At 36.4% G+C, this 14,458-nt stretch overlaps 1 protein-coding gene across 2 annotated transcripts; it reads left to right on the top strand.

Annotated features, from left to right (window-relative positions):
* Positions 1-259: 259 nt before the first annotated feature.
* Positions 260-12,364, top strand: gyg2 (glycogenin 2). Of its 2 annotated transcripts, XM_084395606.1 has the most exons (9): positions 260-471; positions 1,208-1,346; positions 1,636-1,810; positions 2,044-2,206; positions 7,711-7,837; positions 7,995-8,229; positions 8,733-8,933; positions 9,648-9,782; positions 10,603-12,364. In XM_084395606.1, exons 1-9 carry the CDS (start codon positions 462-464, stop codon positions 10,726-10,728), a joined length of 1,311 nt encoding a protein of 436 aa, XP_084251732.1. In that variant the 5' UTR covers positions 260-461; the 3' UTR covers positions 10,729-12,364. The 2 variants fall into 2 exon arrangements, with proteins under 2 accessions (XP_084251732.1, XP_084251731.1); XM_084395605.1 differs by lacking the exon at positions 260-471 and having other exon boundaries at positions 497-1,346.
* The last annotated feature ends 2,094 nt before the right edge of the window (positions 12,365-14,458 follow it).

The raw sequence follows: 14,458 nt of genomic DNA, 5'->3' as shown, positions 1-14,458 counted from the left end.
TTCCCAAAATAAAGCCATTGGTTCCTAGATGTAGAACATTGTTCTGTATTTTGATGTTGCTTATACAGTAACGGCATATTTTGATCTTTAATACGGCGCCGAGATTGTTTTCCTTCATTTAATTTTCAGTGTTTAAATCTTGTAATAAGTTTAATGACCCAATTATTGATAATGGTAGCATCATTATGATACTCATTCTCATTCTATGTCCAGTGGTAGCGGGGGTTGAATGACCGCTGTCGCAATACCGTTATATCAAACCTTTTTTTTTTTTACTTGTCATTGAACGTTGACTAAAGGCAGCGCTGCATGCTGTTTGAAGAAAGACCTGTGGTTGCTCGACTATCGTTTCATCGACTTTTAATCATTTGTTTTAAACACTGCCATTTACTTTAAAGCACTTGTTCCATAAAGATTTCCCCTCGTTACTCCTAAGAGCGACATAAAAATCAGACTGAGAAATGACGTCGGGTAAGCTGACCCTTCTAATATGTTTACGTCCAAATGTCTAGACCGAGTAACAATGTATTCGAGCTGACTTAATTATTAACTGGGGAAGGACGGTGTGATTTTACATAAACCAACAAACTTAGATATAATAGGCTAATGTTGTTTTGAGAGAAATTGTGTATTCAAAGTGCTGTCAACAGTATAGTAACTTGAGCACTCTATTTGCATATCAAGCCTGTTCATTTCAAGTTCAGTCACTGACCATGTCATCCAGTTGTGTCATTTTGCCATCTGCTCCTTTTGCCTGCCAGGGAGTCAGGAGGACAAAGGAAAACAACTGAGGTGAAATCTTGTGCAGGCTATATCAGTAACTAGCTCACAATGGCGGGCGAATGTAATGGGTCATTGAGAGAACTCGAAACCTTGTGTGCTTTTTGAAACCCACCATATGCCAGTCAACACATATTTCTTCTTCTTTTTTAATGACTAGGCTACTATTCAGATGTGTGCTTAGCACTTGTTGGCTGTTTTTCCTTAACTAATATCTGGTCCATTAAGGCTACAAAGTTAATATCATTCAAGTCCGAAGTTTAGTTAAAAAAAATTAATTAAGATCATGATCATTTCAAATAAAACACTTTACAACTTCAAAAAAAGTTTTTACAGTGTGTTGTGTATTGGTCCAAAGCACATTTGTTGCACTATTGTCCTCTGTTTACTATTTCTGTCTGGTATTTTATGTGTCTCTTTCTCTCAGAGGATCAGGCCTTTGTGACCCTGGCCACTACAGATGCCTATTGCATGGGATGTATAGTGGTAGGCAAAAGTTTGCGCAGACATGGAACATCAAGGAAGTTAGTGGTGATGGTTTCCCCCAATGTTTCTAGGGTAGGAAGGTGAGTGAGCAACTGTGCTCCACTATTAATTCTGAAATAACATCAATCCTTTCCTGACAAACTTCAGAAGTGAGGGCCATGAAGAGTGATTAAGCTCCTTCTGTACATTTAGCTTTATAATATGACTTTCAAAAGGGTAATTCTTTCCCATGCATGGTACTATTAAGTCTGTAATAGTTTTCAAATTCAGTCCCAGTGCAACATTAATCTTTCTTTGGGTTGCTTCTCATCTATCTTGGATTGTCTTTGACTTTTTTTTTGCCTCATTGATTTTTATGCATTCTTCTAGATTGACCCTGGAGGACGTGTTTGATGAAGTTGTCGTGGTAGATGTGTTGGACAGTAGAGACAAGGCACATCTCACCTGGCTGGGACGTCCTGAACTAGGGGTCACCTTCACCAAACTCCACTGCTGGACCCTTACACAGTTCAGCAAGTGTGTGTTCTTGGATGCAGACACACTTGTGAGTAATTGATTCTGTTCTGATAAATGAAAGTAAAGATGGCCATTAAAGTACACCAAGGTGTTCAAAGCTTTAGGAACACACAGAATACATAACTAAATATTATGTGCACAATATGCAATAATAAATAAAGTGCCACGGGCTGCATATGTTACAGTGCAGGTACATACTTTGAGGATAATTTATAAGTTGATGGCCCCACAACTAGGCTGTTATATTATTCTGTGCCGCAGGTACTGTGTAATGTTGATAAGCTGTTTGAATATGAAGAATTGTCTGCTGCACCTGATACAGGCTGGCCGGATTGCTTCAACTCTGGGGTATTTGTGTTCAGGCCCTCCCTGAATACCCATACACAAATACTGGAACACGCTGCACAACACGGCAGCTTTGATGGTGAGTCACTCGGTTATATTTAGTGTATATTACATTAAGATCTTTAAAGTTCAGTCTAAATCGGATGTGACCAATGCGCGTTGGAACTTTAATTAGCCTCAAATGCTGTTTTGTCACATTTGTATTTTTTTATCTTTAAAAGCAACAACAGGAGCATCACATATACACTACCATTTGGTAACACTTTACTTAAAGCCCTTATATATATATATATATATATATAAGGGCTTTAAGTAAAGTGTTACCAAATATATATATTTGCATTTATATAATGCATTATAAAAGTATTATTAATGCAGTAATTATACCTTGTAATGCACCTTATAATGCATTATATGATCTCATTAATAATTTTACACACACTTATAATCCATAATACTAATCTAGTCATTGTTACATCTTTACAAAGTATAATGCATTAAAACATATGACAACATGTGTTCTCAAGGAATCTGGGAATTATATCTGGGATCTGGGAAAATAAGGAATCTGCAAATAATACATTGGTTAAAACTTTGGTTTTACAATTATTTATGAAAATATATAATGCATTATAATGCTTCAAGTAAAGTGTTACCAAAATGTATATATTAAATAAATGTAGTTAAAAATTAACTTTATATCATCAAATATTATATTATATATATTATATAACAGCACAGCTGTTTACAACATTGATACTAATAAATGTTTCTTAAGAAGGATCATGTGATACCAAAGACTGAAGTAATGGCTGCTAAAAATTCAGTTTGGAATAAATTACATATTAGAATATGTTCAAATAGAAAACAGTTGTTTTAATTGTAATAATATTTCACAATATTACTGTAACTAACATAACTCACTCACTCACTCACTCCAATCGACTCAACACACTCACTCACTCACTCACTCAACCCATTCACTCACTCACTCACTCACTCACTCACTCACTCACTCACTCCAATCGACTCAACACACTCACTCACTCACTCACTCACTCACTCACTTCGACTCAACACACTCACTCACTCACTCACTCACTCACTCACTCACTCACTCATTCACTCACTCACTTCGACTCAACACACTCACTCACTCACTCCAATCGACTCAACACACTCACTCACTCACTCACTCACTCACTCACTCACTCACTCACTCACTCACTCACTCACTCAACTCACTCACTCACTCACTCCAATCGACTCAACACACTCACTCACTCACTCACTCACTCACTCACTCACTCAACTCAACTCACTCACTCACTCACTCACTCACTCACTCACTCACTCACTCACTCACTCACTCAACTCAATTTCAAAAGAGCTTTATTAGCATAACTGTGTATCACAATGTTGCCAAAGCATTAACATATTATATATAAATAATAAAACAAACAAACAAACAAAACATATATATATCATGTCATATGTAGCATAGTAAATAAATAAATACAATCTATCTTAATAAATTAATAAATAAAGCGGGTCTATCTAGGGAGTTAACCGTCTCTGACATTTTGCAGCTAGTGCAACTGTGCTATCATCTTCTCCAAGTATGAAGGGCATTTTCTCAGTATCACTCAGTTCAATGAAGGATGGAATCAATGTTTCAAATCTGGGCAGAAAAGTTTATCTTACATTGATATATTTAGTACAGATGAGTAGAAAGTTTCTTATCCTCTGTTTGCTGTAGATCACAGTGTCTACAGATCCTCTGCTCTCTCTCTCTCTCTCTGTCCATTGCCTATGTCTTCCTCTCTATGTCTATTTCTAGATCATGGTCACTTAATCTGTATTTGGAGAGGATTTGTCTTTCTTTAAATTGTTTAATTACTAGATAAATGGCCAATTTAGTGATTCTATTTAGGGTCGAGTAACATTGGAGTTTATTTTGGAGGTCAAAATGTGCTTTTAGTGATTCATCATGAGTGTCTTTTAGATTTTTGTCGATTTCTTTAATAATAGTTTTGGGGTTGTAGCTGAAGTCAATCGGGAGTTGAGCGAGTGTGTTTAGAGGATAAGATTCCGCTGAGGTTTCACTGGCGAGGAGGGCTTTATATTGGACTGAATCCGGATTGGACTGATGGAGTTGATGCCAGAACTGAACACATCTCTTCTGGATCTTGATGTTCAGTGGGTACAAGCCTAATTCAGCCCTGCAGGCGTCATTGGACATGCTTCTGTGAACCCTTAGAATGTTTTTGACTATTTCCAATTGTAGTTTTTCTACTTAAGTTTTATCCCAGTTTTTAACATTAGGTACTGATCCCCATTTTTCACATCCATATACAATAATTGGTTTTATTATTGAATTGTATAATTTTAATTTTAACTCATTCACTCACCCACTCCAATCACTCAATTCACTCACTCACTGTACAATATACAATAAAAATAAACAATTAATAATAATAGAAAAAATAAATAAATTCAAATACAAATTTTACATGAAAATAAACATAGCAATATAAATATTTATAACAGTGTCTCTAGGCATATAGTGAGTGTTGGTAGCTCTGTCCCGCTGGAGGCTCTTTTATCGGGACATGACCTCACATACCTTGCAGTCAGGTTTGAGCTTGCTGGGCTTTCTCCTAGCAGGTATGGGAGTTTGTCCATATTTGTTTTCTGATGGAAGTCTTTCTGGTTGGTTGTGAAATGGGGATAGAAAGTGTCCCTAATGTTTGTATAATAAGTGCAGGATGTCAAAAAGTGGTGCTCTGTTTCCACTTGATTCTCTGTGCAGTGAGGGCACAGCCACTCTTCCTTTGGCAGGCAGGTCTGTCTGTGTCTGCCTGTCTCTATGCTCAGACTGTGTTCACTGAGTCTGTACATGCTCAGGACTTTTCTCAGTTTAGGGTCACTCAGTTTAGGTTTCCTGCCAATTCATGTTTTCTGTTTAGGGCCAAATAGCATTCCAATTCACTTTGTTGGGATGTTGCGTCTGTCCAATGTTGTAGGTATTTTTCTTTTTATGTTTGAATTATTTGGTTTGGTCTGGCTATGTTTTTATTGTCAGTTTGTGACGTCAGCGCTAAGACCAATCGGCCGAGGGCGTTTTTCTCTGGCTTCAACTCTTGGCAGGTCAGGGCTTTGTGGTGGAGGGTCTGTTCATCACTATTTTTAAGATGGGCATGGAATTTAATGGCTCTTTTTTGAATAGTTATTATAAGTCGGTATAATCTTAATTCTGCTCTGCAGGCATTATTTGGGGTTTTGCGTTGTACTCGTAGCAAGATTTTGCAAATTTCGGTCTGCAGAGTCCTCTATTGGGTGTTTGTCCCATTTAGTGAATTCTTGGTTTGTGAGTGGGCCCCAGATTTCACACCCGTACAGCACGATGGGCTCTATTACTGTTTTGATTATTTTTAGCCAGATTCTGATTGGGATGTCAATTTGGATATTTCTCTTAATAGCATAAAAAGCTCTCCGTGCCTTGTCTCTCAAGTCGTTAACAGCTTTGTTAAAATTTCCTGTGTTGCTAATATTTATAAAGTGGAGTTATGTGTGTGTTCGAGGAGCATGTTGTCTAATTTAAAACTATGATGTTGGTCTTGGCGCCTGGGTCTTTTTCGAAAAATCATTATTGTCTTTTTGGGGTTAACTGACAGGGCCCATAACTGACAGAAGTTGTGCAGGAGGTCTAGATGCTGCTGTAGACCCTCTTTAGTGGGAGACAGCAGCACCAGATCATCAGCAAACAGAAGGCATTTGACTTCAGTGTCCAGTAGAGTAAGACCAGGTGCTGCAGACTGATCCAGAGCCCTCGCTAGCTCATTTATGTATTGAACACGGACTTAAGCTGCAGCCCTGTCTCATTCCACGACTCTGAGGGAGGAATTTTGTGTGTTTGTTACCAATTTTAACTGCAAATTTGTTGTTTGTTTACATTGATTTAATGATGTCATATGTTTTTCCTCCGATGCCGCACTGGATTAATTGAAGAAAAAGAACTTCATGCAAAATGGAGTCAAAAGCTTTTTTGAAGTCAACAAAGCATGAGAAAATTTTACTTTTGTTTTGATTGGTTTGCTTATCGATTAAGGCATGGAGAGTGTATATATGGTCTGATGTGCCATATTTTTGTTGGAAGCCATTTTGACACTTGCTCAGGTCATTTCTGTCTCTGAGAAAATGGGCTAGTCTGCTGTTTAGGATGTTGCAGAAAATTTTGCTTAGGTTGCTGTTTACACATATACCATGGTAGTTATAGGGTATCCTGAACTCAGGATGATATTGAAGAGCTTGAGGATGGCTAATTTGAATATGTGGTCTGTGTATTTAATAATTTCATTTAGGATGCCATCGACACCACAGGCTTTTTGCGATTTCAGGGTTAGTATTTTGTCTAATACTAGTCTGGCTAGTGTAATTGGAGAGTCTAAGGGGTTCTGGTAGTCTTTGATGGTTGATTCTAAAACCCTCAGTTTGTCGTACAGGGCATTTTGTTCCTGATTTTTGTTTATATTACTAAATAGGTTGGAGAAGTGGTTTATCCAAACATCTCCATTCTGGATGGCTAGTTCTTGATGGTAAGATTTGTTTAGTGGATTCCAACGTTTCCAGAAGTGGTTGGATTCTAAGGATTCTTCAATTTTCTTGAGTTGACTTATTGTGTTTTGTTCTTTTTTCTTTCTTAAAGTATTCCTATATTGTTAAGTTTTCAGTGATAGAGATGACGGATATTCTCATTGTCGGCATCTCTGTGTTTCACTCACCTCTCTCACCCAACTCATTCATTCATTCACTCACTCACTCACTCACTCAACTAACTCACTCACTCAACTTACCTCACTCACTCACCTCTCTCACTCAACTCATTCACTCACTCACTCACTCACTCACTCACTCACTCACTCAACTCTCTCACCTCACTCAAGCACTCACTCACACACTCACATAATCACTCACTCGTTCACTCACTCACTCACTCACTTACTCACTCACTCACTCACTCACTCACTCACTCACTCAGCTCACTCACTCACTCACTCACTCAGCTCACTCACTCCAATCACTCACCTCACTCACTCACTCACTCACTCACTCACTCACTCAGCTCACTCACTCAGCTCACTCACTCCAATCACTCACCTCACTCACTCACTCACTCACTCACTCACTCACTCACTCACTCACTCACTCAGCTCACTCACTCAGCTCACTCACTCCAATCACTCACCTCACTCACTCACTCAGCTCACTCACTCACTCACTCACTCACTCACTCACTCACTCACTCACTCACTCACTCACTCACTCCAATCACTCACCTCACTCACTCACTCACTCACTCAGCTCACTCACTCCAATCACTCACCTCACTCACTCACGCACTCACGCACTCACGCACTCACTCACTCACTCACTCACTCACTCACTCACTCACTCACTCACTCACTCACTCACTCACTCACTCCAATCAACTCAACTCAACTCAACTCACTCACTGTACTATAGTACTGTCAAATATAAATCTATTAATGACATTAATATGATATAACCCGTCATGTATAGGAGGAGACCAGGGTGTTTTAAACACTTTCTTCAGTGACTGGGCAGTGAAAGATATCAGGAAGCATTTACCATTTGTGTACAACCTCACAGCCAGTGCTGTCTACACTTATCTGCCAGCATTTCAGCAGTAAGTTAGTTTTCACACTATATCTTATTATACAGGTATGTATGCCAATAATTGATGGTGTTATTTATTTGTGTAACGTGTAATGTTTATTAAGTAATCATATACCACATTAAATACATACACAAGTAGGACAAATAAGCATTCTGGTTTTGTACAGGTATGGCCACCATGCAAAAATTTTCCACTTCTTGGGTGGGATCAAGCCCTGGCATCATTCATATAATCCACAGGCTGCCAGTGAGTCATCTTTTAGGGATTCCAACAAGAACTTTGCACAATTTATGCATTTATGGTGGGCGGAGTACTACAGTCAAAACCAGCTACAAGTTAAGAAGGATGATAAGAAGGATGACAAGAAGGATGACAAGAAGGATGACAAGACTGAAGACTATGTAAGACTACACTCAAAAACAGATATTTTGTTTTTCATGTTGTACATAGCAGTGTTACTTCCATTGAACCTTTAAAGGGATAGTCCACCCCAAACAAATAAAATGCTGTCATCATTTACTCACCCTTATGTCATTGCAAACCCGTACTGTATAACTTTCTTACTTCAGAGAAACATAAAATAAGATATTTTGAAGAATGTTGGTAACCCAGCGCGTTCGGTTGCCATTGACTTTCATTGTATTTTTTGGTCCATACAGTGGAGGTCAGTGGTAAACTGTTGGGTTACCAACATTCTTCAAAATATCTTCTTTTATGTTCCACTGACGAATCAAAGTCATATGGGTTTGGAACGACATGAGGGTGAGTAAATGATGGACAGACTTTTCATTTTTGGTTAGATTTTCCCTTTAAAACCCATTAGCATAATTATTTTATTTAATAGACCTAATGATAAAATATATTCCATTTGTGAGTCATCTGTGATCTTTTTCTTGGTTTGCAGTCAGTGCAGCAGTTGGATTCTTCACAGACACATCCAACTCCAACACAAAGCCAAAAGAGCAGCACTGAAGCCCTCCACAGAGAGATGAGACTTTCTTCACCTCTCCAAGATCTGACTTTGGACTCACTGACAATCATTTCATCTAAAACATCTGAGGAAATGATAAGTGATAGGTTGAGCTGTCCTTCCAGAGAAATGGAGGTTTGAATAACTGAATTATTCAGTCATTATTCAACATTATTCAGTCTTGAATCATCTCTCACTCTGAGTCTGTCTCTGAATCAACTCTACTTCCTTTAAAAGTATTGTGCCCTCTGGGCTTTTAGACAAATCCAGTGACACACCCAACAGTGACTCACCCCAACACAAAGAGAACACAAACCAGTTCAGATAGTTGCAAAAACACAATGAATGTGAAGATATTAGTTTAAATGTAATACAAAGACCCAGGGATTAAAATGGACCAGAACTTTTGATTTAAAAGAAAAGGATAACATTTTTGGCAGTTTGGTGTCAATCCATTCCATTTCTTGTTTATGTTCCAGAACAGTTTTTGTTTGATCCAGTACACACATTCCATTACTTCACAAGAATCTAATGCTCAAATAAATCAAATTAAATTCATTACATTTAGCATTTATGCTACATTTATGTTTCCCTTCAGCTGCCCCTTATTTGTTTAAAAAAAATAAAAATAATTATGAATAAAAAAATACAATATCAAGTCTTCAGTCAAGGCAAAGTTAAGAAACTATTGTTTGGTTTTTCATATCTTGTCCACCACATCTAAGTGCCACCCCCCACCTCCAAAATCATTTATTGCATACATTGTGATTGTGAAGTATTTTATCTAGTGTTTTAGGAGAAGGCCTATTTATTTATTTACTTACTTATTTCTCTATCCTGTCTTCTCAGAATATTCTCTTTGATGTCCTGTCTGGTGGGGAGACTGAAGAGACCCCTATAATAGTCAGCCCTCCATCTGAGCAAGAGACTGAACACAAAGATCCAGAGACTGCTGATGATTCTGCCGTAGGCACTGGAAAAGCTGTATGTATGAAAATAAGCTAATGTGCCTAACTTATGGGAAAAAATACTTTGATTTTGATGTTATAATTTTTTATCATTTATACTTTATAAGTATTACTTATTTCCAAGATACTCGAATATGAGCTCTGCTCAAAAAAAATAAAAAATAAAAAAAATAATAATAATTATAATTATTACTTATTTCCAAGATACTCGAATATGAGCTCTGCTCAAAAAAAAAAAAAAAAATAAATAAAATAATAATAATAATAATTTTGTACATTTTATCTATAGATGTCACTATTTCCCTAAATATGTATCTACATATGTGCATTACATATTTGCATTACAGTTAACTAAAACTTTTTTTCTTTATTTGAATTAAACGTCAACTTAAAAAATATATATATATTTTTTATTTTATTTAACTTGATGTCTATACTAGAATAACCAAAAATAAAACTGGAATAAAAACTATAGACATTTTTTTTTAAACTAATAAAAATTGCGCACAAAATAGTTTTTTTTACATTGGAAACGGAAAATATAAAAATAAAAACTAATTCAAAATATTAATAAAAACTGTAATAGTATCTCAATAATGCTAAAATAACACTGCTTCACATAATAAGGTTTGAGATGGGTTTTCTTTTCTTGCAAATATCAGTGTATATACTGCCATCTAATGGTGGCTTATTAGAGCAGTTATTAGATTTGAATTTGCAGAATAAATAAGTTTTTTTTTTTTTTTTTTCATGAAGAACTACAAACTTATCATTATGATTTTGATAGTAATATTGTAACTGAAGATGGATTCTATCTGAATATGGTCCCATTGTAGATCGCTGCTGAGACAGAGGAGGAAGACTCGGAGCGCCGGCGCATGTGGGAGGAAGGTCACGTTGATTATATGGGCAAAGATGCCTTCGACAACATCAAGAGGAAACTTGACCTATTCCTTGACTAATTCTCTCTCTCTCTCTCTCTCTCTCTCTCTCTCTCTCTCTCTCTCTCTCTCTCTCTCTCTCTCTCTCTCTCTCTCTCTCTCTCTCTCTCTTTGTGTGTGTGTGTGTGTGCAGGTTTATATTACATTGTGAGGACCAAATGTCCCCACAAGGATAGTAAAACGTGAAATCACCTACATTGTGAAGACTAGCCAGTGGACCCCACGAGGGAAATTGATTAATGAACATACTAAATGATGTTTTATAGGAAATGTAAAATAGCAGAATGTTTTCTGTGATGTGTAGGTTTAGGGGTAGGGCTAATGTAAGGGGATAGAATATACAGTTTGTGCAGTATAAAAATCATTACGCCTAAGGAGAATCCCCACAAAGATAACAAAACCGTGTGTGTGTGTGTGTGTGTGTGTGTGCGCGTGCGTGTGTGTGCTGGATGTGTGTTTTTGAAAATGTATAAAACACAGTATCTCAATATATTTTCACTTGTACTGTATGTCCATCATCATCTCAACTGTTATATTTTCACCTCCTCAGATCCTATAGCTGCTTTTCTACCTCTGTAGTATATTTGCCACAATCACGGTGGATCATACAAAAATATTGTGAAAATGTCTTGCATATAAATGTAACTTGTGTTAAAGGACAAGTTCGGTATTTTACTTAAAGCCCTTTTTTCAGATCGTTTCTGATGAAATAGAACGGTTAAGATTGAAATTTGGACACATGCTGCTGGCCCGAGAATTTTCGGTTTCTGTAGTAGCACCCTTTCGAACTTTCGTTTACAAAGACGTGAAACTCACCGAGCGGTCAGGGGTGTTCACTGATTTTCGTTGTAAAACTGTGGACCTATTTTTCCAAACACCTCACACCCGTACATTGTTCCGTTGAGAGCTTAGCGACTTAGAACTATAGCGGATAGCGGAGTAATACCATACCTCACAGCACATCCAATACAAGTCAATGGAGTTGGACAAAAACTACGATAAAACCTGTTGGAAAGCATCTTTTGCAGCGATTTTTCTGTGAGCATAATTCTCGGGACAGCAGCATGTGTCCAAATTTCAATCTTAACCGTTCTATTTCATCAGAAACGATCTGAAAACAGGGCTTTAAGTGTAAAATACCTAGAAATTAAATTTCTGTACTATGAGCCTACATTATGTGATATAGGGTCTATCTGTATGATTTAGCATCTGCTGTGATCTTTTGTTTGCAGTTTTATTAAAATATTACCTGTAAATAAATCCCATTCTCTAGTGTTGTTAAGGAGGACATTATAAATAATGTATTAATCAAGTACTAAATCATGAGAAAGGAATCAAGAGAAAGATCTAGTATTAAATGTCAATGGCCAAAAAGAATCGCGCCACTAGAGGTCAGGCTATAAACACTCTCTAGCTTCAACACCTCCATAAACTCTACTATTAGAGCATAACAGTCTGAGGCAAAAAGGTGATAGTCATCAAATTATTGTTCCTCTGAGTTTTACAACATTTATCTCTCTCCATAAATGCTGAACTGTCTCCAAATCTTATCTGCCAGACACTACAAACTTTTATGGTCAGACAAAGTCAAAGGCAGCATGGTCTATGATGCATATTTTTAAACCATTAATTGTTTTCTCCATGGTTTAGTATTGGAGCCATTTTTTTTTTACCCTTTGACCCTGTCTTGTTGACATGACAGCTCTGATTTACTATAAATGTATCTTAATTTTGACCATTATTTTAATACATTAATATTATTTAAATTATGTTTATACTGTCAATACAACAGGTTTGGAACATGGATGCAATTAAGAAATATGCTAAAAAAACTGGAAGAAAAATTCCACTGTTGAATTTCCATGACTTTGCAAAAAAGGAGACTTTCTGTGAAAATGGTCCATTAATAAACAGAATCTACATAGATCAATTTGAGATCATCCAGTTTTTACATAAGCAATATGTTTATAAAAGATTAGCCAGTTCCAACATTAAACAATATATTTTAACATAACATAATTTCACTGTCACAACAGGTGCAGATATTGCCATTTAAACGGATAATTCACCCAAAAAAAAAAATTCTGTCATCATTTACTCATGCTCAAGTTGTTCCAAACCTGTATGAATTTAGAAGAATATTTAGAAGAAGATAATTTGAAGAATGTCAGTGACCAAATAGTTGATTGGACTCCATTGACTTTCATAGTATTTTTTCCCCATACTTTGGAAGTCAATGGGGTCCATCAACTGTTTGGTTACCGACATTCTTCAAAATATCTTCTTTTGTGTTCAGCAGAAGAAAGAAATTCATACAGGTTTGGAACAACTTGAGAGCGAGTAAATTATGACACAATTTTCATTTTTGGGTGAACTTTAAGTCAAGCATAAATTAAGTTAACATAAATTCAGAAGCTCAAGCAAATAAATCTGCCAAACCATGTACTTTTACATCAATCAACATATGGCACTGGATATAAACTCTCAGTCTTTCACAATTACTCATTTTGACATCTTAGCAATCTGAGAGATTTGTCAAGCCGCTCACGCTCTGCCGTATTACTGTCATGTGTGTCATGGTCTGGTACAAAGCACCATGTACTTCGTTTCACGGTGCTGCCAAAACCAGAAGTTTTGAATTTTATCAGACAGATGAAGAACAGGTTATATATATATATATATATATATATATATATATATATATATATATATATATATTGCATCATTGAATTTGATCCAAAATAAGCACATTCAGAAAAGAATAAATGTTAAATATCCTATGGCCTGGTTTCACAGACAGGGCCTTAATTAATAAAGATTAGGCCTTAATTCATTTAGGACATAGCTTTTATAAATGTGCCTTAGAAAATAAAATAAAACATTATAATACAACAAAACAATGACAGTGACAAATTTTCGCTTTCAGTAAAAACAGCTCAAACATGCATTTTAGTCTGGGACTAGACTTAAGCCTGTGGAACCAGGGGTTAGTGTAGTCATAATGGAGTTCAATATGGATTATCTGAGCTCTTTCACTTTGCATGGTTTGTGTTGTAGGGATCAATACATAGTTTGTTTTTCTGCTTCTTAAACATATTTCACAAATATTTTTCTAAAATACTTCAATAGTTCTGCTGTAGTAGGACATAAGCATGAATTTATCGATTTAAAGCTGTGCAGGGGAACAAACAAAGATGTACCACATAGTGTTGCAGATGTAAAGATGTTTTCGGTCTTATAGTAATGTTCTCCCACTCTTAGAGAAAATATTTACAGAACATTTAGTGACTAGCTGCTCAGAATATGTATGTTGTTGAAATCTAAAAACCATAAAGCAGAAGAAGGTTCAGTTTAGTCTGTGCTTTCATCATGTCTGAGAAAACCTCAATTACATGATAGTTTCCAAAATCCCTATTTTCATGAATTGCTCTCATTTACTGGTTAGAGAATGTTTATTAAAGGGGTGGTTGAAAATGATTTCACTTTTCTAACTTAGTGTGTAATGTTGCTGTCTGAGCATAAACAACATTTGCAAAGTTACAACGCTCAAAGTTCAAAGCAAAGGGAGATATTTTCTTTTAAAGAAATTGCTTTTTAAGGACTACAACCAGTGCCGGCCCGAGCCTTTTGGGGGCCCTAAGCAGAATTTGATTTGGGGGCCCCCTCCCTCCTGTGCTTGACGATTATTGACACAATGTCACTCTATAATGTTACATTATAAATTAATACAATGAGGTTATGTATTAATAAA

The sequence above is a fragment of the Rutilus rutilus genome (genome assembly GCF_951802725.1).
Source record: "Rutilus rutilus genome assembly, chromosome: 2".
NCBI classification, from domain to species: Eukaryota; Metazoa; Chordata; class Actinopteri; order Cypriniformes; family Leuciscidae; genus Rutilus; species Rutilus rutilus.
The sequence above is the reverse complement of the archived record's forward strand: the minus strand, read 5'-3'. Positions and strand labels throughout refer to the sequence as shown.